The sequence below is a fragment of the Rhagoletis pomonella genome, unplaced genomic scaffold (genome assembly GCF_013731165.1).
Source record: "Rhagoletis pomonella isolate Grant_MI unplaced genomic scaffold, Rhpom_1.0 Rhpom_scaffold_00002, whole genome shotgun sequence".
NCBI classification, from domain to species: Eukaryota; Metazoa; Arthropoda; class Insecta; order Diptera; family Tephritidae; genus Rhagoletis; species Rhagoletis pomonella.
This window is the reverse complement of record NW_023458556.1, coordinates 113,254,877-113,280,744: the sequence shown is the minus strand read 5'-3', so window position 1 is coordinate 113,280,744 and position 25,868 is coordinate 113,254,877. Positions and strand designations below refer to the sequence as shown.

Sequence of the window (25,868 nt, the reverse complement as noted above, 5' to 3'; positions counted from 1 at the left end):
GGATTGTTGACGAATTATCATTAAATATTTTCTTATTCAATCGATTTATTGCCTAACAAATTCGTGAGGAACGAAAATCCATGCGCTAAAACTCACAATATTTTACTTTCGTTTTTTTTCAGGAATGCAGTTCTCTTGTCATTGCTAAATAAAAATTAAATTATTGTTGTTTAATGGATACATGCATTTTGACTTACTCAAAACGCTAAAGATTAATGAAATGAAGTTCACTCACTTGTACCACGAAGGCATCTATTTTTGTACGAAAACAGCGAAACGTTTTTACTCGAAACGATGACTACTACTCACCTGCACGGGTGGCGTTTTATTGCCAGACAATCCCTTCGGCATGGGCGGAGTGCTGCGTGCACCCACAATCGCCATATAGTCCACCAAGCGTGGGCAAAGCGAAAGTTTTTGTTGCTCAGCCATTTGCCAATTCTTTGCTGCAAATTTATTGCCCCTTCAAAATAATGTTATGATTTGTGTGGAGGCGATAAGTATGCGATACTGTTTCTTAATCCGGCAGAAAATCGCAATGCCTTGCAGACTGAATATTCGATTGCTGTGCTTGCTTGCTTAAGTTAAGCTGAAAGTATGAAAAAAAGTTGTATGTAAACATATTTTGATTATAATCAAAATTATTATAAGATAAATTTATCGCCCTTAACATACATATTTATGTATATATACTAGGTAAAATCTTCATTGAATTAATTTAATAAAACACAATGGTCTAGCCGGCCTATAGCACTGTGTACAAAGCTCAAAGTAAATTCGCTCCCAGATGTTATTACAATGCCTCCGGACTTAAATGCAAATGTAATGACCCAGCTTTTGTGTTTTAATCAGGGCCCGTAATCATTATGAGCTTTATCAAAAAAATTAACTTTGAATCATTATTTTGAGATTATAATACTTGCGATCAATCATAATAATCACATTTTGAGTTTTATTGTATTGCTCAGAAAATACAATCATTTATTGAGTTATATTTTTTTGATCAAAAATAAGCGAGCGTTGTAATATACATATAATAAATAATTATTTTGTGAGTTTCTTTCTTTTTGATCAAAAATAATCATTATATTATGAGTTTTATATTTTTGATCCGGAATAATCATTATTTTTTAAGTTTATTTTTTTCATCAAAAATAATAATTATTCTTTGAGTTTTATTATTTTGATCGAAAATAAAACTCATTTCTTGAGCGTTATTTTTTCTCTCAGAAATAAAAATTAACTTTTGAGTTTTATTTTTTTTTTGGCAGATCGAAAAACTCAAAACGCCTCACTTCACCTAAACGTAACTCACCACAACTCAATTCACCCCAACTCAACTCAACTACCTTACCTCAAGTCACCTCAACTCAAGTCATCTCAGTTCAGCGAAGCAAATCACAAATACATTTTATTTCTGAACTGGTCAGCGCGTATTTGTGGGCAGAGCACTGAAGAAAATATACATAATACGCAAACTGATTCGCTGCTAGCGTTGCACACATACATACATATGTGTTTACATTTGTACGAGCATACCCTGCATGGAAACCGTGGACTGGTGAATCAAATTTCTAGTTCCGTACTAGGTCTTTATCGCCAAAAAGGAACTAGTCCGATAGGAACTAGATCCCCACCAGTCCAAAATCGGCGAAAAGTGGTACTTTTAAGAAACTAATTTTTTCAGTTTTTCCCACTACAAATCTATATCTAAAGTGACGAATTTAGAATTGGTTCGGAACTATAGAAAAAGGGATGCAGAACGAACTAGATCCCATTTGTCGAATTTAGAACTATTTCGGAACTATCGAATAAGGGATGCAGCGGGGGGCTTGTTTACTTTACATAGATATGTGTTCGGCGGCTTTTTCGTTCAAATACGCTTCTATTCTGCGCTTCGCAGATGCTATTTCATAGTTTGGTAATACAAAACAAAGCTTTGTGTTAACATATTAACATCTTGGGGCCGTCTGGAATCTAACCAATAACAGCGAGGACCTCTGCAAAGTCAGCTACAGCAAGGTATGTAAACGTACATTTCTTACAATCATTCAAACAAATTTAATTTCAAATTGAAAAAACGTTTCTTTGAAAATAATGTAAAATCGCACACGGAAGAACCGAAAAGATTGAAAAATCATGATACTTTTTTCTTTCGTCTGTCGATTTTAGAACTGGTTCGGAACTATAGAATTTAGGACTAGTTCGGAACTATCGAAAAAGGGATGCAGCGGGGGGCAATTGACACTTCCTAGGACATCGCCATGTTAAATTCGCCAGTTGCTTGCATGCAAAAGAGATTTATCGCGAACCAGTACTGGGTCTAAATGTACTAGAAGCGCCCCAGTTCAGAACTAGAGATTTTCCCCACAGGGTATGTACATACCAGAGATGTTACGAATATTTACATTTTAAACCCCTTGCTTCAACATTCGCATTTTTCGCGAATGTGTACATGATATTGTTGAATTGGCTTGCAAATACGCGCTGATCAGTTCAGAAATAAAATGTATTTGTGATTTGCTTCACTGAACTGAGATGACGTGAGTTGAGGTGACTTGAGGTAAGGTAGTTGAGTTGATGTGGGGTGACTTGAGGTGTGGTGAGTTAGGGTGAGTTGAGATGAGTTAAGGTGTGGCGAATTGAGTTTAGGTGAAGTGAGGCGTTTTGAGTTTTTCGATCTGCAAAAAAATAAGACTGAAAAGTTAATTTTTATTTCTGAGAGAAAAAATAACGCTCTATACGATTTATTTTCAATCAAAATAATAAAACTCAAAGAATAATCATTATTTTTGATGAAAAAAATTAAATTCAAAACCAGAGACCTTACCGGTTATGCATTTTATAATAAAAAGCAAAAAATTTAAGTTATTTTTGACTTATTATTTTGAGCAAATAATTCCGGGTAATTTTGCTTTTTATTTTTTTGGGCCATTTAAGCTCCAAATCAAGTATTCCAGAGTTGTGTATACTCGAATTTAATAGTTTGAAAGCTCCTATCTGGATTTTAATAACTCCCTAATACACAAATACCAGGGTTAGATTAAATCTAAATATGTATGTACTATGTATAAATACAATACATGAAGGCATCTTTTGTTAACGGCATCAGATCTGCACCGATTATTCGATTTTCAAAACTAAAGGGTTTGGCCTCTAAATGTACAACAAGGTATGAGATTTTTAAAAAGGCTTGCAACTGAGGTTCCAAATTAAAGCGCTTGGCCTCTAAATGTACAGCAAGGTATGACTTTTTTGGAAAGGGTTGCCGCTTTTTTTAAATTATAAAACCTGCACCGCTCGTTGTATTAAAAAAAGTTAGGCGTAAAATGAAAGGCAGGGCCTCTAGAAGTGCAATAAAGTTCAACTTTTTTGAATAGGGTTGCCACGCTTAAAAAATTACAAAACTTACACCGTTCGCGCAATTTTAAAAAATGATATAATATGTCATATAAACGGGCTCGGTCTATAGATCTACAAGGAAGAACGGCTTATTTTTTTAAAGGGTTTCCAGCTGTTAAAAATTTCTTTTTTTTGTGCAGAGCGCCAGATTTACCCCGTTCTCTCAATTTTAAATGAGGTGCCAAGTGAAAGGTATTCACCTAGAGATGTGCCTTGGGTTTAATTTTTTTAAGGTTTGCCACCTAATTATAAATCTATGGGCATAAAGTGAAAGCGTTTTTATACTAAATTAATATGTTCGTGCCTTTAAGAGTTGCCACCTATTAAAAAATATATAGCTATGAAAGGTAAGTAACGTATTAAGGATATTCTATATTGGTATCAAACGACAGCTAGTTAAATGGCCTTTGTATAAATGTATGCGAATTTTGGAGAGTTGTCATCTAGTTAACAACTCTTAACTAGCTTTCGATTGATAGCAATATCGACTGCCCTTAATACATTACTTACCATTCATAGTTATAAATGTGTTTAGTAAGTAACAACTCTATTAAAAACCCATATTGCGATATTTTACTATCATATTTTAAACAATGCATTTTTAATTAGGCGGCGCCCCTTTAAAAAAAACCAAATCACGTCTATAGGTGAATACCTTTGATTTGACACCACATTTTGAAACTCGAGAGAACGGTGTAGATCTGATGCTCTGCACGAAAAGAAAATTGTAACAGGTGGCAACCCTTTTTAAAAAAATTAGAGGTTCTTCCTTGCATATCTATAGACCAAGCCCGTTTATAAGGCATGTTATATCATTTTTTTAAATTGCGCGAATTGCGTCTTATGATTTTTTAAGCAGGTGGCAACCCTATTCAAAATAATGAAAACTTCTTGCACATCTAGAGGTCCAGCCCTCTAATTTGAAACCTAATTTTTTTCTAATACAACGAATGGCGCCGGTTTTATAATTTAAAAAAAGCGGCAACCCTTTCCAAAAAAGTCATACCTTGCTGTACATTTAGAGGCCAAGCGCTTTAATTTGGAACCTCAGTTTTGAAAATCCAATGATCTGAGCAGATCTGATGCCGTTAACAAAAGATGCCTTCATGTATTGTATTTATACATAGTACCAAACCCGTAGCCAGGATTTTTTTCGGGGGGGTTCTGGCAAATTTTTTTTTTTAGTTTCACTTTTATTTCAACATATTTTGATTAAAGGGAAAATACTGATAAAAATAAAATATTTCACACAAACAACAAAAAATATAATCGATAATCGATGAGGCTATTGCCTGAAAATTTTAAAATGCGCTTAGTGGCATTGTGCTATTATAATAGCACTGCCGAGTAATCATAGTAAACTTATGTACAGTAATTTTTTTTTGTATATTAGTCGAACAAATTATAGCCGCACCAAATTTTCACAAGTTTTAAAATGTTATTTTGCTGTTATTTAATTTTGGTTAGTTTTTTTATATTTCTTTCTTTAAAAACATCCGTATAAATACAAGTTTAAAGGCAGTGCAAATCGTATCCCAATTGTGTGAACACCCAAAGTATTTTTCTTTATCCCAATCACGAAAATTAATTTGTTGAAATTTTTCAATAGAAAAAATTGAAATTTTTCGCTTATAATGTACCAATCTTTTGACTACAAAAAAAAATTTCCCTTTTTTTACCAATAGCCCAATATAAAAATGTACAAATCTGTACAAAGGTACCAATCGAGTGACACTGCCTTAAAAATTTATGCAATTTAAAAAAAAAAAATCAACAAATTTTGTTAAAATTTCGAGGTTTTTAATTAATTTCTGAGTGTGCAGTTTTGTATCCCATTGAATTCTAGTAGAATAAAGTACAAGTTTCAAATGGCTAAAAATTTCGATTGGTTTTTTAGAATTTTTAAAAAGTTCGAAATTTGTACGAAAGTTTGTTGATTTTTTTTTTTAATATGGCACAAATTTGGAAACTTGGATTTACACGGGTTTTGTTAAAGAAATAACTATATTTTTATAAAAAAATAACAAAAGTTCAATAACAACAAAAATAATACGTTAGAACTTGGCAAAAAGTGTTTCGGCTACAATTTTTTTACCATCGTATGTATGGCTGCCAAGCTGCCAATCTGAATTGCAGCGGCACCATATATGGCAAAAGAACGATGCTACTGGCGAACGCAGACGATATCGATATCGTAGGTCTGAAATAAAGGGACGTAACCGCAGCATTTTCCGGTTTAGAAAAAGAAGCTAAAGAGGTTGGTACAGCGGTGAACGAGGGCAAGACAAAGGACCTCCTGGCAACATATAAAGAGTCCACGCGTTTCGGGACACATGTCACTGTTGGCAGATATAGCTTTGAAGTAGTGAAGGACTCTGTCTACCTAGTATCCCGCATAAACACCACAAACAACGTCAGCATGGAGATCAAGCGAAGAATAACTCTTGCCAGCAGGTGCTACTTTGGGCTCGGTAGGCAATTGAAAAGCAGAGCCCTCTCTCGACGAACGAAAATCACGCCCTACAATCTCTCATCATGACCGTCCTTTTATATGGCGCAGAAACTTAGACGATGTCGAACAAAGATGAAAAGGCTTTGGGGGCTTTCGAGAGAACTATTCTGCGCAAGATCTACGGCCCTGTTTTCGTGGATGACGGGTATCGGAGAAGATGGAATGACGAACTGTATGAGCTTTTTAACGACATCGACATAATTAAGCGCATAAAAATACAGCGATTGCGCTGGCTTGGACATGTTGTACGCATGGATGACGATGCTCGGGTGAAAAGATCCTTCGACTCCGCACCCATGGGTGAACAACGAAAGCAAGGGCGCCCACGAACGCAATTAAAGAACCAAGTGCAGAAGGAGCTGTCTGCGCTCGGGATAACCAAGTGGCGCAAATTCGCACAGGAGAGAGGCAATGGGAAAAGCTTTTTGGTCTCGGCGCAAACTTACAAACGGTTGTAATGCCAAATCAGAACACCTACAACCCCCCCCCCCCCCCCCCCCCCCCCCCTAAATACGGCCTTGCATAGTACATACATATTTAGATTTGATCTAACGCTGGTATTTGTGTATTAGGGAATTATTAAAATCCAGATTGGAGCTTTAAAACTATTAAATTCGAGTATACACAATACTCTGGAATACTTGACTTTTAACTTTGACTTTTATTTTTGCCTGAAAAAATAAAAGGCAACAATTACCGATTATTTTCTGCTTAAAAAAGTAAAAGGCAAATTTTAACTTTTATTTTTGCCTTAAAAAAATAAAAAGCAGACATAATCGGTATTATTTGCTCAAAATGATAAAACTCAGATGTTTAAAAGTCATGGAGGAATCACAATCTACAATGTGAGATGAGTTTAATGGTACCTTTGAAAAAGCTATAGCATAATTTTTTCACTATGCCTTTTTGATGTCAAAAACTGTAAAATAACTTTTATTTTCAGTCTCTCCTCAAAACATAATGATTATTTCTGATCAAAAATATAAAACTCATAATGTAATAAATATTTTTGATCAAAAAGAAAACAACTCACAAAATAATTATTACTTCAGAGCAAAAAAATAACACTCGAAAAAAGGTATAACTCGATATATGATGTTTTTTTTTTGAGCGATTAAATTAAAATCGAAATGTAATTCTTAGTTATAATTTTTATAGATATCGCTCAAACTATTTGAAATCGCAAGAGATTCGGTCCCTAGTTTTAATGAAATGAAAACTGCGGGGTTTTCGAAAAATTCAATCAGTTTTACAAACAATAACATTCACTCACTCACTCGGATCCCATACACTCCCCACTGTGTATCCTTGCGTGTCCGGCATGACACTCAATTAACTAAGTTTATTGACTGTTTGTACATGAAATATCGCAAAGCAGATGAAAAACTGCGCGTTCACTGACACAGGTGAAGAACATTATAAATTTAGTGAACCCACAATGGGTTTTGACTTTTTATTGGCAATGTGGTACAATGGCCCTTAAAATAAATTAATTTTAGTCTGGTTGCTTGAGGGTGTTAACTTTCCATTTTGTGCTACTTTATGAGTTAGAAAGATTTTTGGAATTCTGAATATTTAAGTAACGTCTTCGCTATTTAAAGACTACATACTTACTATGAGCATTCAAATTACCTAATTAAATGGTTTGTAGAATCCCCAACAGAGCGTAATAAATTGTGCTTATCAAAGTTGCTCTTGAATAGTTAGACACTCATAGAATCATACAAACAAATGTATACATATGCGCATGTGGCTACAAATACTTGTATAAATGAGGTCATAGGCGTTAACCTTTAGCAATAGTGGTATTCGCGCTCCTGTGTATTCACTGTATCCTGCGTAAGTGTAACTGTAACATACAACGAATACACATAAGAGCGAATTCCCCTAATGCAATCCAAAATACGAAATACGTGAACGTAGTATGTAAGTCTTATTAACACGAGTAGGTACGTGTGATTCCACATCCGCCCCCACACGGCGTATACGCAACGCCAGACACACCATTCGCACCAGGGAATTTAAGATTGTACCTAAATCATAAAATAAATGCACCCAAATGAGACAAATTTTACCTAAAAAAATTACATCATTCGTTTATAGTTTTTTTATTAATTTTATTAAAATATGAATAAAAAAGATGGATGTACTTTAAACTTCATTAGGTTTTTTTTTTAACCGAGCTTATATCTATGGGCTATAGTCTAATGGGAATCGGAGAAGCTTTGTCTTTGTCTAATTTTGACTACTGAAAAATTTTGTCGAAAAAGACAGAAAACATACTTTGCGAAGTTTACTATTTTATCCAGTTTTTATAAAACATCCGTAAAAGTCTGAAAAATGTATCCGATTCCCTTAATTAGGTGCAGAAAGTAAGGACAAAATAATTGGAATTGCAGTAAGTAACTTCAAAAGCATTTTAAATATATATCCAGAAATCAAATAGCGAATAGCGGGTCAAATAGCAATTTTCTCAACTACATAAAATATGAAATTTGAAGAAATCCTAGACACAGGACTGTTTGGGCGAATAAAATTAATAAAGTTTAAATATGTTATCATATGCGGTTTCAATAGATTAAAAACGCATTCCAATAATTACAAAGGTAGAGTGTTTGTAGATTTCACACCGGGGAGGGGAGTACGTCGGTCGAGGGCGCAATGACGTTTTATGGAAGAAATTAGTTCAAATTTTCTAATGTAAAAAATATAACAATTACGAATTTGAGGATAGCTTAAGTGTTAAATTTCGTAGTGGCTGTTCCAAATGCAATGTCGAATGTTCAAGAGAATACATAATATGATTTTGTTAACTTCTTCCTTTTGACCACTTTTCTTTAGAATTATTTATTGTTCAAAATTAAAGTAAATATAGAGGCCTTTGCGCAATACTATCGTATGTGCCAGAACCCAAATTTTACAGGAGAGCGTTTTTTTCTAAATACTTTTCAAAATTTTTTGAATAGATTTATTTTATTTTTTTACTATGTTAGGAATACTTTTGCATGGCACATACTTACGGTGACCATATTAACCAACGTAAAATAAAGGACATTTTTTTTTTCAAAATGATTTGGGGATACATACATACAAATTGTATGATAAAAGTTCCTTACCCATATCGTAATTTAAATCAAATATTTACCAGTTAATTATATTATTTAATTGTACTTTTTCTGCATTTTGTACAAAAAAAATGTTATATAATCAACTAAGAATTCAAAAATCAGGCTCAACTGGTCTCTGGCAAATATTGTAAGCTTTCATAAAAAAAATTCAAAGTAATCAAATTAAGTGAAAAATTAAGGCTCCAGTGAATTACGAACACTAAACGCCGGTTTTGAACCACTGTGCAGCAGGGGGTTTATCTTCTTTCAGTGGAGCTGGAAACGCAGCGTGCATCACGATCCTGGGCACAACTTTCCCTGTGCTTTATAGATTGTAAAAAGATTACCGATTAAATAGAAACACTTAAGTGGGGTGCGAAGTAAACTGGCGAAGAAATTTCGGTTTAGCCGGCATCCGATTTGTTAGCCGTTTTGTAAAAAAATATCCGTTTTTGCTATTTGCCTTGTTTTCTTAAAATTCAAATATGTATATGTATATCGAGCCCTAACCGCCAAAAGAATGTAAGCGACATTTTTTTTTTTTAATTTTCTTTTTGATACAGAATTGCATCTAGGTGCTCTGGGGGTATTTCTGCATCAAAAAGAAAATTTTTTTAAAATATGTCGCCTGCGTTTTTTTAGCGGTTAGGGCTCGATATGTTTCTATTTTTGACTAAGCAACCCAAAATCTTTTAGAAATGGCTACTAGCCTTATCACGGAGAAAATTCTCATGTCAGGCAGGGTAATATAAAATTGGGCCGATTTCGCTTATTTTTATTTTAAACGAATACATTTTTTCTAAAGAAGGCCGTAGGGGGGATTTTCTTCATACAATGTTTGTTATGAATGTCTTAAATTTAAGTGTGAAGTTTTATTCGCAAACTTAGAAAATAACAAATTATTTCACTGTTTGCTTAACACGCGTTTCTGTTTGGATATAGTGCCAACACACAGAATAAATATTGCAGATAGTTATTGTCTTCCCAGATAGCGCATATTCAATTCTGCCTAAGTTACAAAACATCATTGCTGCCCACTTCATACACATATGTATTTTTTTAAAAAAACTTTTTTGTTGAGAACTTATTTAAATTCCAACAAGTAAGAAAGTCTAAGTTCGGGCGGAGCCGAACATTAAATACCCGGCGCAATTATTAAATATATGTTTTCCACCTTTCCGAAAGCTACGATAAGCCGGGGTGTATAAATTTTAAGTAAATTAGGGTCCTTAAATTTCGAAATATTGCAGTTTCAAGCATTTCTGAAATATACCGTTATATGAAAAGCGGTCGTAATTTTAGTCCGATTTCAATAATTTTCAACGCTTTGCTTTTATGTGGCAAGCACAATAACCATACCGAGTTTGGTTCAAATTGCTAGAACGGTTAGCGAGATACATATATGTGATCATAAGTGGGCGGTGGCACGCCCATTTTCCAAACTTGTATCATAAGCGTATTTCTTGGCAAAAAATTGTTGCAACCATCAATTTTGAATAAATTAGCTTTAATATTTACTGATTTATCGAGGATTTCGTATTTTTCTAAATTGCCGTTATATGGGATGTGGGCGTGGTTATTGTCCGATTTTAAAAATTTTCGGCCATTTGGTATGTTGTAGCAGGACCAACAACTGTGCCAAGCTTGGAAGAAATTGGTGCAGCGGTTACCAAGATATACACATGTAACCATAAGTAGGCGTGGCTACGCCCATTTGCCAAAATTTTTTAATATTCTTATTTCTCGTCTAAAACTCATTGTAAATATCAATGTTGAGTGAATTATCTTCAGTAGTTACTAAAATATCGCACTTTTCGTATTTCTGAAAATTACCGTTATATGGGAGGTAGGCGTGGTTATTGTCCGATTTCGCCCATTTTCAATACCATCCGTCCTATGCCCAAAAGAAGTCCACGTACCAAGTTTCGTTAAGATATTAAACAAATTAAAATAAAAGAGCACAAATATCTATGTAAAGAGCAAAACTCTCTGGGAACTCTAGAAGATATCTGCCGGTCATATGACTGGTCATCTGAATGGGAGATCTGCAGCCTTTTGGGATCATATTTTACATCAAAATTGAAGGGATTTCTGAAAAATCTGACCAGTTCTTTTGTGTTAATGTGCTTTTGCATCCCTTGTCAAGGTCTTAGGTTGACTGCCTTAAAATTTAAGAAAAAATTTTACAGCGTTTATTATGCATATTGGTTTTTATTTGAGTGTATTAAGAATCGGTCAATCTGAAAAGCTCTTCTCTTGTTTCAGTGAATGTAAACAAAAGTATTTTATGACGTCAGCGATTGGATGGATGTTGTCAAATCGACGAAGAGAGGGTTAGCGGTCCGCGCATGGAGCGACCTTTATTTTCTGGATCGTGATTACAATCGTGAATGTTTCAATTGGAGCGCGCATAGTTAAGACCAAACCGAATATACACGCAAATGGTTCAGACTAAACGGCGAAGTCGATTTCTATTTGAGAAACTACCCAGTAGAAATTTTATGCATACGACATTGCTTTTGGTGGCATGAGCTTGCTGCTGTGTATACATGCCAGTATAAATGAACCTTCATTTCCATGTAACACGCGTGGTTTCTCAGAGCGTATGCGTACTCTAAAGGTGTTCTTACACGATGTGTATTTGCATGTGTACATGCCACTTTTTACATATGGTAATGCCAACATAAACTGTAAAGGCAAATTAGATTTGTTTCTGTACAAAGCAGATGCACGTACATACGAAATAGAAATCTTTCTATTTTCATCTGACACACAGATAGAATCATCTGAGTTTAATTTATTTCGTTTTCAAAGAAAGTATTTTTAAATACTAAAATAGAGACTGTCAATGTGGCAGACATACGCAATTACATATGGATTGAAAAAGTCACATTTACAGATGCAAATACATATCGTGTAGGAACACCTTAACCATACACTTGTACTACTGCTGTATACATATGGCTGTATTAATGTTTCAAACATACAAAAATGCATTAATGGAACAGTATTAAAGCATTCTTACAAGATATGTATCCCCATATGTAAATGCTACTTTTGTGATACATTTTAATATACGGAGACATACAAAAAAGTAGCACTTACATACGCAAATGCATATCTTGTAAAAGCCCGTTTGTGCTGAAAATAGTACCGCACAACACGTCCGTTCACTAAAAGTTTTGTACAAAACTGAAAATATTACAAAAATTCCACTTCAAATTTACAAAGAGATGTACTTAAAACAACGACAACGTACATTCGCCTGCACTTCGCTAGAATTTGAATTTATTCGTGGAAATTCATGACTACGCATGAATTGTTCATACTAATTCACTCATAAGCAACACTCTAAAAAATCTGTTTAAAAATGCGACTATAAATCGAGTATATTGTTGTTTATTTTTAAATTTTTTTAGTAAATTTACACGATAAATATGTATTTTTCTCGTTTACACATTTTCGTGGGTAAAAATTTTTTTTGTTAGTGGCTTTACACAATTCTAAGGGTGAAATCAAACAGCAGATGTGTATTTTGTAGCTTGTACACACTTTCTTAGTAAATTTACGCACACCACAGCAGCTATATTACACTCTAAAAAGTCCGAAATTTAAACAAACTATTCGTTGAATAATCGAGCATGTAATTTCGCGAATAATAAGGTAGGAAATCAGTAACCTACCTTTTAGGTAGGAAATCTACACAATTTTTTTTACAGTGAAGCATTCTTCATGAATGCATACTACCGATTTCTACTGGGTATTAAACTCGACATGAGTGCTTCAAAGCATACCTTCACCGATTCAAACACGAATCGGACCCCATATGTGACTACTGCGGAGGAGATGTAATAGAAGACGTCTTTTTTGAGTGTATGCGACATGACAGTACCAGATGCAAGCTTCGCAACATATCTGGCGAGAGTTTCACGCCTGAGTCACTCGTGGAAGATATGCTGCAAAGGAGCGAAAAATGCAATAGCAGAGGCGTTAAAGGGGCTAAGCGCCGACTAACTACCTTTTTCCCTCACGATGTAGTGCTTGACGTCATTCCCGTAGAGTGCGGAGTTTTTCTTGGTTTTATAGGTACACTTGAGAGCCCCTGAAAAAACTGTTAAAGTATAAACAGAACGAGTTCGCTGAGTAAGTTTCGTCAGACGGCGCGATGCCGACGAGTGATATTCGCTCAACATTTCGTCAAGTAAAACTGAACCGGAACGATAATTTAGCGCAACTACAAATATTGTGGAGTATTGTCCTTAAGAAAATGCTAGTTTGAAAATAAGAAAAGCTTGAAAATTTCGAAGCTAAACGACAAAGAAAAAAGCTAGATCTAGCTTAAAAAAGGCTAAACTGGCAACACTGCACAGCTTCAATTACAAACGTCTATGTACGCTTTGTTCTTCTCTATGCGCTCTCCCATTGGAACACTGAAAATAAAATTTCGTAAAAGTGCTACGAAAATCTTTCGTAGTGTTGGTTTTTGTACAATGTACGAAACTTTCGTTCATAATACGAACACATTTTTCACAACGAAACAAGATTATGAACCATACGTAAATATAACGAAAGGACTTTCGTAAGGCATTTTTTCAGTACAATTTACGAAATCTTACGTTTATTTTACGAAACACATTCGTAAAGCACTGAACAAATCTCTGTACGAATAATTTTGTATATTGTAGGAAGGCATTCGTAATATTTACGTATGGTTTTAAATTTATGAAATCTACAATTCTGTATTCGTACAATTTAGTTAATACTTTCGTACAAAGTACTAATGCAGAAACATGTTTTTTAAATTCGTACAACATAACAATATTTTCGTACAATATACTCGCAGTTTAATATTTCATCACATTTTTTGTATCGCGTGTCATTGCGGAATTAATTGTTGGCTGCTGTGAAACGTATAATATTTTTTTAATTAAAAGGGATTTGCTGGATAAAAAAAAACAGTACAAAATTAAATATTAAAGTTGTGGATATACTATGCTTTTAAGCATCCAATGTTTTTAACATCGCCTACGCTGCGCCTTGCACTGCAATGTGGGACTTGATAAATATGCAATTTCATCAGTTACCTATCAACCGCAAGCCTAAGCCAGGAGCACTACTTAATGTAATTAAAAGTAAGTACATGTATGACTTTTCACTGAAATTTGCTTTTCAGGCGCCTTATAATTTTTCTTTAATTTATAGTCGTCAAGGAAACAAACATCGATGAAGCTGCGAATCTGTCAAGTGCCTCTACATAAAAATATTGTAATTTAAGAAAGTAAAACCAGTATTTTTTATATTCTTTCATATTTTATATCTTATTATATTTAGTTTTGTTGAGACTTTAACACTTTGCATCAATATACTTTATTGAATGAAGCGTAAGCAATAAAAAATATGTAGTATAGAACCTATTCGTATGCATATAAATAAAAGACTTAAGTTTTATTATAGGTAAAATAACCCTTTTTATAAACTCTAAACTACAGTGTAGTCAGAACGTAGAACGTATGATTGCTTTTATTATTAACACTATAAAAAACATGACTAAAATAATAGCGCAACACTTTCATTATATTTTAATCAATAATGTTAAGCGTTTTTGCAAAACGTTTTGTTAAACAAAAAACGCCTAAAATTAACGATAAAAACAAAATAAATGTGTTGTGTTATAATTCGTAATATGTTTTTTACAGTGTGGAGAATGAAAGGATTTTGCTACGAAACAAGCGCAGATTTTACGAAAGTAATTTCGTTAAATATACGAATTATTTCTGTGCATTTTACAAAAATTTCGTAAAAAACTAAAGAAATAGTACGAATTTTTTTAGTAAATAGTACGAAGTTCTTTAGTAAATAATACTAAATTCTTTAGTAAATAGTACTAAAAGTTTGATGCCTCATATTTTCGTAGTATGTACGAAAACGGTTTTGTACAATCAACGAGAACTTTCGTGGCTCAAAATGACGAAAAATTTCGTAAGATTTACGCAAGTTTTCGTTATACTTACGCAGATTTTATTTTCAGTGTTAACGTATGCGTTTGAAATCGATGATTTGCTCGATGCTCTTTGCTCGCCGCTCCACTATGTTTTACCCTTAGAAGCAGAGGATACTGGCTTTTACACAATATGTCAAATCCGACACCTTTTCCTAATGACAACAACGTTTTTTACAACAGTTTTTTCGCTCTACTGCAAAGTAGCGACGATATTAGCACGGAGCACACTGGAGAAGTGAAACTTACGTTACTTATCTATTTTGTCTTATAATCAATGTATACATACACAGATCTGCTTTTGCTTAAGGTTATATTTTTTCTCTTTTTTCTGTCTAGATCCCTACCTCTACTCCTGTTCGTTTTAATAACATTCATGTTATTCGGGTTTTCTATTATCTTCACTTTTATCTTTATACTCTATCAATAACAAAATCGATAATAACGTCCAACAAAATATCGATAACAAACCCGATAGAAATATCGGTAACAATCGATGACAAATTCGATACAAATTTCAATAGCAACATCGATAACACCATTGGTAGCAAAATCGATAAATATCGATAACAAAACCGATAAATATTGATAACCAAATCGATAAATATCGATAACAAAATCGATAAATATCGATAACAAAATCGATAAATATCGATAACAAAATTGATAAATATCGGTAACAAAACCGATAACAAGGTAGATAAATATCGATAACAAAATCGATAAATATCGATAACATAGTCGATAACAAAATCGATAAAAAATATCGCTAACAAAATATTTAAAAATATCGATTACCAAATCGATAAAAATATCAATTATTACATCGATAGTTTCCGAAAATGTCGATAGAAAAATTGGTAACAATATCAATAAAATATCGATAATTCTCGAGAATCCCGAAAATATCTAAAATCGCAAAATAGTTCCCAGATTGAGTCTCTGTGTCTGTCTCTATATCCTTTCCACTTTAGGTACCTCTATTTTAATCTTTCTTCCCCTATCTTCGTCTTTACTTTTATCGGTATCCTCATCCTCATCTTTGTTTATACTTGTATGTTTATCATTTTCTTCATCTACATGTTCCCCTTCACCTTTGCCTATATATATATATATAAGTAAAGTGTTTAAATTTACCTTGGTCTTCATTTTTGGCTTTATCTTTACGCATCTTTGTTTTTGTTTTTATTTTTACCTTTGCCTTTATCCTTTTGTATATCTATGTACGTACTCACCTTTACTTTCATTCTTGTATTGGTCTTTTTCTAAGTTTTATTCTTTAACCTTTAATTAGCAATTTTTTTTCTTAAATTAATACCATATGCATACACACAAGAAGCACTTGTTTCAGCCCCAACCATTTCCGTTGCATCATTTCCGTGTGCAATTTCCCCTGAATTTGCCAATTTACTCCCAACCAACCAACCGCCGCTAAAGAAGTTTCACTTCAAAAACTAAAAATGCGTCTGATCAAAAGATGATTGTACCTAAAATCTAGTGACTGTACCTAATATACCTTTAAGTCAGGATTTTTTTTCGGGAGGGGGAGGGGGGGTTCTGGCAAAATATTTTTTTATTTTTTCACTTTTATATCAACATATTTTGATTAAAAGAAAAAATAAAATAAAATTATAAAAATAAAATATTTCACACAAACAACAAAAAATTTAATCGATAATCGCATGAAGCTATTGCCTGAAAATTTTAAAATTTACTTAGCAGCATTGTGCTACTATGATAGACGGCCGAGTAATCATAGCCAACTTATGTACAGTAGACTGCATCACTGCCCATACAAAAAAAAGCGGTACTGTTTTTCCACTGGAATTATAAAATCTATGTATTATATTTTAAGACTTCCACCAAAATATCTCGCAAAAATTTTTCTTAAACCAATCTTTGAAAAAAGTTAAAAAACAGCATCAAAAATCTCATTATACAATTGATACAATTTTTTAACCCCCCTATTGCGAATGTCGACTGGCAGTAGATAAACGAGTGTGTGTGTCGCTTAGTCGCTCAATTAGCGACTGTGAATACTTTTTAATCGCTCATCCTTCTATTGCTGTTTTTTAGTCGTTGGAGCTTGCGTTTATAAAATTTACATAAGAAAGTGTTACTATAATGGATAAAAAGTAAGTCAACTAAACTGGAACTTGTAAAAAATTATGAATTGTACATATGTATGTATGTGTCTGAATTACAGATCAAAAATTGTAAGCAACAAAAGGCAACTTGCGCGATTGGTCGAGCTGATGCAAGAGTATGAGGACATTGGCAAGGAATTTTCGGAAAGAGTAGGGGCGGTAGCTCCGCTTCTATTGTGAAAGATATGCAATATATCTTGTGCATATAACTCCGGCTACGTCATCCACAGTATTTTTGCGCAGAACCAACATCAAAGTTTCCAAAAAATTGCATTAATTATTAATCAACTAGTGCTCGGAAATTTGAAATCTTTATTTTAAATTAAAGTTTAATTCTTTCACTACTCTTGTATGCTGAAGTTTTTAAACTCGGGTCACGCGTTTGGACACAAATACCCAACATCATTGTACAAATAGCTAAACCGTACCGTATTTCTTAAACTTCCATTAAGTTTATTAATGAGGAAAACAGCTTTTCCTGCAAATCCTGTAAAACCTGCAAACCGTGAAGCATCTGGAACGTAACTCCTATTCATAAAATTCACATATGTACATACACTTCATCTTCCAACTCCAAGGGGTCGCCGAATTTCGTAATTCCTTCCTTGCTTTAGCCAACTCTACTAATCCATTAGTTTCCACATCATCTTCCTTATCACTAAACCATATTTCAGCTGTATCAATTTTTAAATTTTATAATAAAAGCAATTATTTAAAAAATTATGTAAATGAAACACTAAAGAAACAAATTTGTTATTGTTATTTTTTTGGCCTTATAACAATTATATTCAACAATTTATATTGAGCTCGAGGCCATTTTTTAAATGAAAATTTATTGTGGAAAAGCAGCAATAATTTGAAAAAATGGTAGAAGTGATAGCTATTTCGGAAATCACCACATTTCCTCATCAGACTTCTTTCAGTAGGATTCGAACCGACGATCCCACTGACTCAGCCAGTTGCCTATGCACCGTGCTAAGTACGCCTTGTAAATTATCATTTGCTTTTTTCCACTATTTTCATTTTTGTTATGCCAACACAATCAAGCGCTGCAATTCACTTGATCATGTGGTTGTTGGTCTTGTTGGTTTTTGCTAATAATTCTATTTTTAGAATGTTTAACTTTTAGGTGTGCTCGTCCTTAAGTTATTTGTTTTTGTTATTTTTTTGGCCTTATAACAATTATATTCAACAATTTATATTGAGCTCGAGGCCATTTTTTAAATGAAAATTTATTGTGGAAAAGCAGCAATAATTTGAAAAAATGGTAGAAGTGATAGCTATTTCGGAAATCACCACATTTCCTCATCAGACTTCTTTCAGTAGGATTCGAACCGACGATCCCACTGACTCAGCCAGTTGCCTATGCACCGAGCTAAGTACGCCTTGTAAATTATCGTTTGCTTTTTTCCACTATTTTCGTTTTTGTTATGCCAACACAATCAAGCGCAGCTATTCCGCTGCAATTCACTTGATCATGTGGTTGTTGGTATTGTTGGTTTTTGCTAATAATTCTATTTTTAGAATGTTTAACTTTTAGGTGTGCTCGTCCTTAAGTTATTTGTTTTTGTTATTTTTTTGGCCTTATAACAATTATATTCAATTTATATACTGATGAGGAAATGTGGTGATTTCCGAAATAGCTATCACTTCTACCATTTTTTAAAATTATTGCTGCTTTTCCACAATAAATTTTCATTTAAAAAAATGGCCTCGAGCTCAATATAAATTGTTGAATATAATTGTTATAAGGCCAAAAAAATAACAAAAACAAATAACTTAAGGACGAGCACACCTAAAAGTTAAACATTCTAAAAATAGAATTATTAGCAAAAACCAACAATACCAACAACCACATGATCAAGTGAATTGCAGCGGGATAGCTGCGCTTGATTGTGTTGAAGTCTGATTAGGAAATGTGGTGATTTCCAAAATAGCTATCACTTTTCCATTTTTTCAAATTATTGCTGCTTTTCCACAATAAATTTTCATTTAAAAAATGGCCTCGAGCTCAATATAAATTGTTGAATAAAGAAACAAATGTAAACAAACAAAAAGCTGTTTACAATTCAGTCAACCATTCACAATAGTACAAATTTTTATCGACCAAGTTACACAATAGCAAAATAAAAGATGATCGACTCGATCGAGAAATTTCTATTCTACTGCCAGTCGACACTCGCAAAAGGGGCCTAATATTTTTATGTACACTGCCGGAACAAAGTACTGGCACAGCAATTTTTTCACAATATATGCAACAATTTTTATTCTAATATTTTCCCGCCAATTGGGTTCATTCAACAACAAAAAACATAAAAATATATAAGTAATTCCTAAACTAAATCAGCAAATTTTCATCAAAATTTTCAACTTTTTAATCAGATGAGTAAGCAGTTTTGCAGCCCATTAAATTCTAGCAAAAAAATGCAAGTTCGGAGTAAGTCAAAAATGGCGTTGATTTTTGAGATATTTTTTTTGTTGAAGGTGTTTTGCATTTTTTCCATATAAAGTATTTTCGAAAAAAATTTTTTGTATGAAAGGGACTACGTGAAAAAAAATTTCCAAAAATCAACGGTAATTCCTAGCTACTTAAAACTTGCACATTATTATAATAAAACTGATTGGGCTACAAATCTGCATACTCATCTGATTAAAAAGTTTAACATTTTCATGAAAATTTGCTCGCGAGTTTTGCGCAAAGTTTAGGAATTACATTTTTATGTTTTTTGTTGTAGAATGAACCATGTTTTTATACGAAATTAGCGGAAAAATATTAGAATAAAAACTGTTGCATATATTGTGAAAAATTTGCTGTGCCAATACTTTGTTCCGGCAGTGTAGATTTTTTAAGCTTAAACTGTTTTGTCATCTGAGGGGACTTTTTCCAAAAAATCCTTTAAGAAACTATTTTGACCACAAAAATAAAAATGTCCCCTTTTTTGTTTTATACCAATAGCCGAATATAGAAATGTACCAATCTGTACAAATGGACCTATCGAGTGCCACTGCCTTAAAAATTTATGCAATTAAAAAAAAATTAACAAATTTTCGTAAAAACTTTGAGTTTTTTAATTAGATTCTGAGTATGCAGTTTTGTAGCCCATTGATTTCTAGTAAATAGAATAAAGAACAAGTTTCAAATTGCTAAAAACTACGATTTATTTTTTAGAATTTTTGAAAAAGATCGAAATTTTTACGAAAGTTTGTTGAATTTTTTTTTAATATTGCACAAATTTGGAAACTTGAATTCACGCGTTTTTTTTTAAGAATGAACTATATTTTTATAAAAAAAAATAACCAAAATTAAATAACAACGAAAATAATACGTTAAAACTTGGCAAAAAGTGGTTCGGCAATAATTTCTTGATAACGTTATGTATTTTTTAATATCTTTAATTGGACATGCACATTGTACATAAATGAAGTACAGAACAAAATTAAAAAATATATGCCGTTTTGCCTTGTTTCAAAGCACATTTTGCCTTTTTCCAAGTTCCGAGTGCATTAAAATCCTACATTTCTACATTTCGAGTGGGGGGGGGGGGTCAGAACACCTACAACACACACCCCCCCCCAAACAATTTCAAGGAATAAGCAGCAGTGCTGCCAATTGTTTGGCATATTTTAACAAAGTTGATCTGAAACCCAACTAAAGCTAAATGGCATTTAAACAACAATCCACAATTAAACTTAAGTGCCGTTTAAATATTCATTTGAAATTGGCCCTTAGACTATAATATCCTTACTTTTGACGACAAAACTCAGCCTTAGAGAGCCTTTACTTACTGACTTGCTTACTTTTTATTTTTATAACCAATTTACCAAGCTCAGGAAGAAACAAACAGTAACTCAAGGCATTTTTCGTTTTAATAAGACCCGATAAATAAGTTGCTTAATTTTAACGGGATTTGTTAAACTTTTTGAAAGATTTTTTTAAACTTTATTTTTCGGGCGCGGCAACACTGTACGTGATGCTCGACTTCTACGAGTATGTGCAGCAATGCTGGAATGTGTGTGCAAAGTGTATTGTTCAAACCAGGGATTCTTAAACTTTTAAGATGATGGAAGCCTTACTAAACACCTTTCATTTTAGGGTGTGGGGTTCCATCACTAAAAATCAAAGGCTGTGCAATTTAAATATGAATAAAAACTTTTACTAGAAAAAGTATACATACTTTAAATTTTAATGTGAAAAACGAAATTGTTTCACTGTTATTAATTATTGTATTAAATAGTAGTTCGATATAATGTCTGAAAGCTGTAGCGCATTTCTGGGGTTGCATCAAATTTCGACCTGAATTTGTTTTTTGTATAAGTGTAAGCTGAAAATCCTGTTGACAGAGTGCGTGGTAACAGAAGGAATCAAAGGCAAGATGGCGTTTTTATCGACTCCATGATATTTACTCTTAACACTAACCCAAAACTCTTTCAGATACACAGATTAAAATGCGTGTTTCAATGTCGAAGTCCTCTGAAGGTGTATGAATGCTTCGTAAATGGATTTTGTACCAAACCGATATTACTACTACCATTCGAAAAATAATCTGACAAAGATTTCAAGTGATTTACCAAGTTCCCAGCTTTGACATTTCTTATTTCATATGGCAATTCATCGCGTTTCTTGTAGAAAGTTGTATATCATCCTTTGGGTATAGCGGCCAACAACACATACCGGTTAGAAAAAAAAACAAGCTGTCAAGCGCAAGCTCAGCACTCTTATGTAGGTATGGCGCTCAGTACGGCGATCATACCAACTACGAGTACATATGTATGTAAGCTTGAAAATATATAATTGCGTCTCGATCAAGCTGTTTATAGAACTTTTCTTTCTGTATGGAACTCAAACCGGCCGCCGTGCTTATTTAAACCAAAATTAATTTCTCGGAACCCCGGTGACTTTTGTACGGAACCCTTGGGTTCCATGAAGCTTTAGGAAGCTCTGGTTTAAACTGTGTCAGCACATCTGCTTACATACTCCTGCATTCACAATAAGCATGGAACGAGCTCGTGACATTTGAAGTAATTGAGAAGTTGAATAAAAGTTTAAAGGGCATTCAACTTGCAGTGGGTCTCAGCTAGAGATGGGCACGGGCCTAAATTTTCAGGCCCGGCCCGGTACGAGTGCCAAATCAACTTTCAAAAACACGCACGAGCCCGCACGGTAAGAATTTTAGCGGGGCCCGGCCCGGCCCGGCACGACGGGACACGTCCAAGCCCGGAAAGAAAGGGCCAACTTTTATTGTATGTATAAATATGTACATATTTTTAGTTTTGTGTTTATGAACATACTTATGTATATTTGCTTAAGTGAATCAAGTTTTTACATCAAAGATTTTTATAATGGGGCGTATTCTTGTTTTCGTGCGAATCGAAAATCATGAAATTTTCCTATCATTTTCTATACAAAAATTGAAAATTTTCGATTCGTACGAAATCTAGAATATGCCTCAATATATTTTCTGGGAAGTAGAAAAAGTGGAAGGTATTTTATGTACAGATATGTAAACAAAACTACTAAGTATCTTATTTTTTCTATCGGTTTCCGAATATTTCTTATTTTGCTTTTCTCTTATCAAAAGAGTTTTAATATGTACTAAGTATTTTTTTTTGTATAAAAACAAAAGCTTATCTAAATTTGTAGTATTGGCAACGGGCTTTTACGTGCTTATTCGTGCTTTTATGAAATTTTACTGAACGCCCATGCACGCACGAGTTCGTGCTGAGAGCAAATATTCCGGCCCGTATCCGCGGGCTAGTCTCAGTCTAGTCTCAGCTTTGACTTGGATTTGTCGCACGCGCATTGAGTCATTAAAATTGAGTTCGTTGTTCATGCAGCTGTGCCACACGCTAACTGATTGATCATTGAGTGGGTTACAAGCACTGTTGCCAAGTTGGTGGTTTTCGCACCAAATTTAGTGCTTTTCTTTATTCAAAACGCAAAAAGTTTTGATTTTGGTGCTAGGTGCGTTTTTTGGTGCTTTTTCTTTTAGTAAATCTTGAAAAAAAAATACGAAGCTAAATTAATAGCAATCGTAAATATTTTAGCACTTTACAAAAATGGAAACATAATCATGGCACAATGACTATCGTAAGCGAGCGTATAGGGAAATCAAATTTCGTTATGTTTCAGGTGTCAAACAGTCGGAAAGAAAAGTTCTTTATGTTTTTTAGTTCACGAGATCATAAGAGACTGCAGTGTAGATTTCAACTACCACATAAAGGCATGTTCTGCAAACCTCACGATTTCAAATCGGTACGATTTGCAAAGTATGGTTTTATATATGTAATCAAAGTATTAGATGTTTCAAATGCAAAGTGCCAGAATCACATCATTTGCGTTATATCCATCGATTTAGTGCCAAATTTTTCCCTCTTTGTTATTAATCCCTCGAAATAGATTTTGTAAATCGCACCGGTTTGAAATCGTACGATTTGCAGAAAATGCCTGATAGTTCATGAAACTTTATTTTTGTTTTTGCTCTCGTTTGACAGTAATTGTAGAAAAAATTATGCAAAACGAAGGAAAGTTTAACATATAAACACTCGGGAATAAATTATAAATTTTTCTTGAATCTAAGCGAAGCGACAACGCTGTAAATTGCCGAAAATAAGAAAATAAGAACAACAATGTTATCGTCGCTTGTTCGAAAATATTTGCATTTATGGAAAACAGAAAAAATTCGACTGTCGCACAGTGAAATGTCCAGCGAACTCAAAGCTGGTTAGTATTTTTAATAATATGTGCTGAGCAACCCGTTGAATCCATTTAATTCAACGAATTCGATCGTGGCTTGTTCTAACAGTTATGAGTTGATAACTTTCTTAACAATTTTTTTTTTTTTTATGGAAACTTTAAATTATAGCAGTAATTTCTGGTTTAGTGTTACTTCTTAAAGATGTAAAATGATGATTTCATATGAAATATTACATAATAAAATTTTGTTGCCAAATTATGAATATCTTAATAACACGGATTAATGTTCAAGAAATATTTTTTTTTTTCAAAAAGGTATATTTAACTAATTTGTAGGGCCGAGTAGGATCTTCATTCCTTTACCAAAAAGTAATGCAAGGGGTCCGTTAAGGATCTACGAAAAGAAAAGCCGCGCATCTCGCGCCAAAAGGAGTGGCGACCACTTTAATTACACTAGACCAACTTTAGCAGTTGTTAATGTAATTTTTCTATATTTAACATCATATTACTTATAAGATGTGTCTTGACAAACCTGAAGTCAATTTTCAAAAACCGAAAATAACGAATCCAATATGGTGTCCCAGAATTAAAAGAATTACTGAATTTTCATGAAATTTGGTATTTTGAGGTTCTTAAGTTCGCTTATTATTATTTTTGAAATTTGCTATTTAGAGGTTCGCATTCATGGCAACTCCGAAGGCTGTTATCGGAAGTTATCGTTACCGGATATTACGCCCTTCCTTACTGGACACATCTGTTATTCTTCTGTATCTAATATGGCGCCCAAGAATTTAAAAAATTACTAAATTTTCATGACATTTGGTATTGCCTTTGGTATGCCTTTGCCAGTAGCGCATTTTTCTGAGGAAGCCCAGGAGGCTCGCAACAAAGACCTCAGATGGTATCGCGAGCATAACACTCGAAAAATTACCAGGAAGGAGCCTAACGAAGATTTATTTCACATGTTAATTATAACATCTGATTCTGTTATATCCAGTATGAGATAACCTACTCTTCGAAAAGCAGATGCCATTTCCGAAAAAGTTATCAGTCTTTTGCGCGAACCAACTCATAACGCATCAGTTTTTGTTGAAAGTGACAGAGATGAGTGAAAAAATATTTCGTCATTTCTATTTTAATTTGTTGTCTGTAATATAAGTTAATACAGGGTGTTTGATAGACGTTTGAACATACGTGAACTGGTGATAGTTGGGGCCATCTGCTATGTGTTCCGCCCAGAAATTTCAACCAGGCCCCCAAGGTTTTATATTTTTTTTTTTAATTTTTCATTTACAAAAATTCAAACCTGAATAACGTTATTTAAAAATGAGAAAACTTTAGTTTTGGAAATCTCCAATTTGGTATAAAATAAAAAAAAATATAAAAAAATTTGTTCAGCTGAACATATAGCAGGCGGCGCCAACTATCCCCCATTTATAAATATAATTATTGTTATTAATTCATTATTTGATCATAAATTCGTTTTAAATATGTTCGAGCAAATATAATAAATCAGTAATTTTGCTTAACAAATATATTGTGTTACTCAACTAAAAATGACGTGAGATTTGACAGATTTCAACTGAAAAATTTGAATGTAATATAGAACTCGAGATCAGTGAGCCTTAAAATGTTGTACGTTTACTTCTTGGGAAATTCTCCTTATTTTTAGAGAAATTGACAGCTTATTCGACAGCTGTCAAATCTCAAGGTTTTGATTTCACGTAAAATTCGTGACTAGCGTGTCTAAAACCATTACCAGTAGCATTTAAAAAACATTTTCATCAGAAAAATTAACAGTCAATTTGACAGCGGTCAACTCTCAAATCTTTAATTTGACGTAAAATTCGTGATCATCATGTTTAAAAACCTTATCAGTAACGTTTTAAAAATATTCTTCAATTTTTATAAGAATTGGCAGTTTGTTTGACATCTGTCGACTGTCAAACTTTTAATTTGACATAAAATTCGTGACTAGCGTGCCTAAAAACCTAATAAGTGGTTATAA

The 25,868-nt window shown here is 33.4% G+C and overlaps 1 protein-coding gene across 1 annotated transcript in view; it reads right to left on the bottom strand.

Moving 5' to 3' along the window:
- Positions 1-309: 309 nt before the first annotated feature.
- LOC118734350 (MAP kinase-activating death domain protein-like) overlaps positions 310-25,868 on the bottom strand; it is a gene marked incomplete at its 3' end in the record, with an annotated part of 178,888 nt that continues 153,329 nt past the window's right edge. The window contains 1 exon segment of the mRNA XM_036464076.1: positions 310-589. Within this exon segment, the coding sequence (XP_036319969.1) occupies positions 310-432 (123 nt within the window).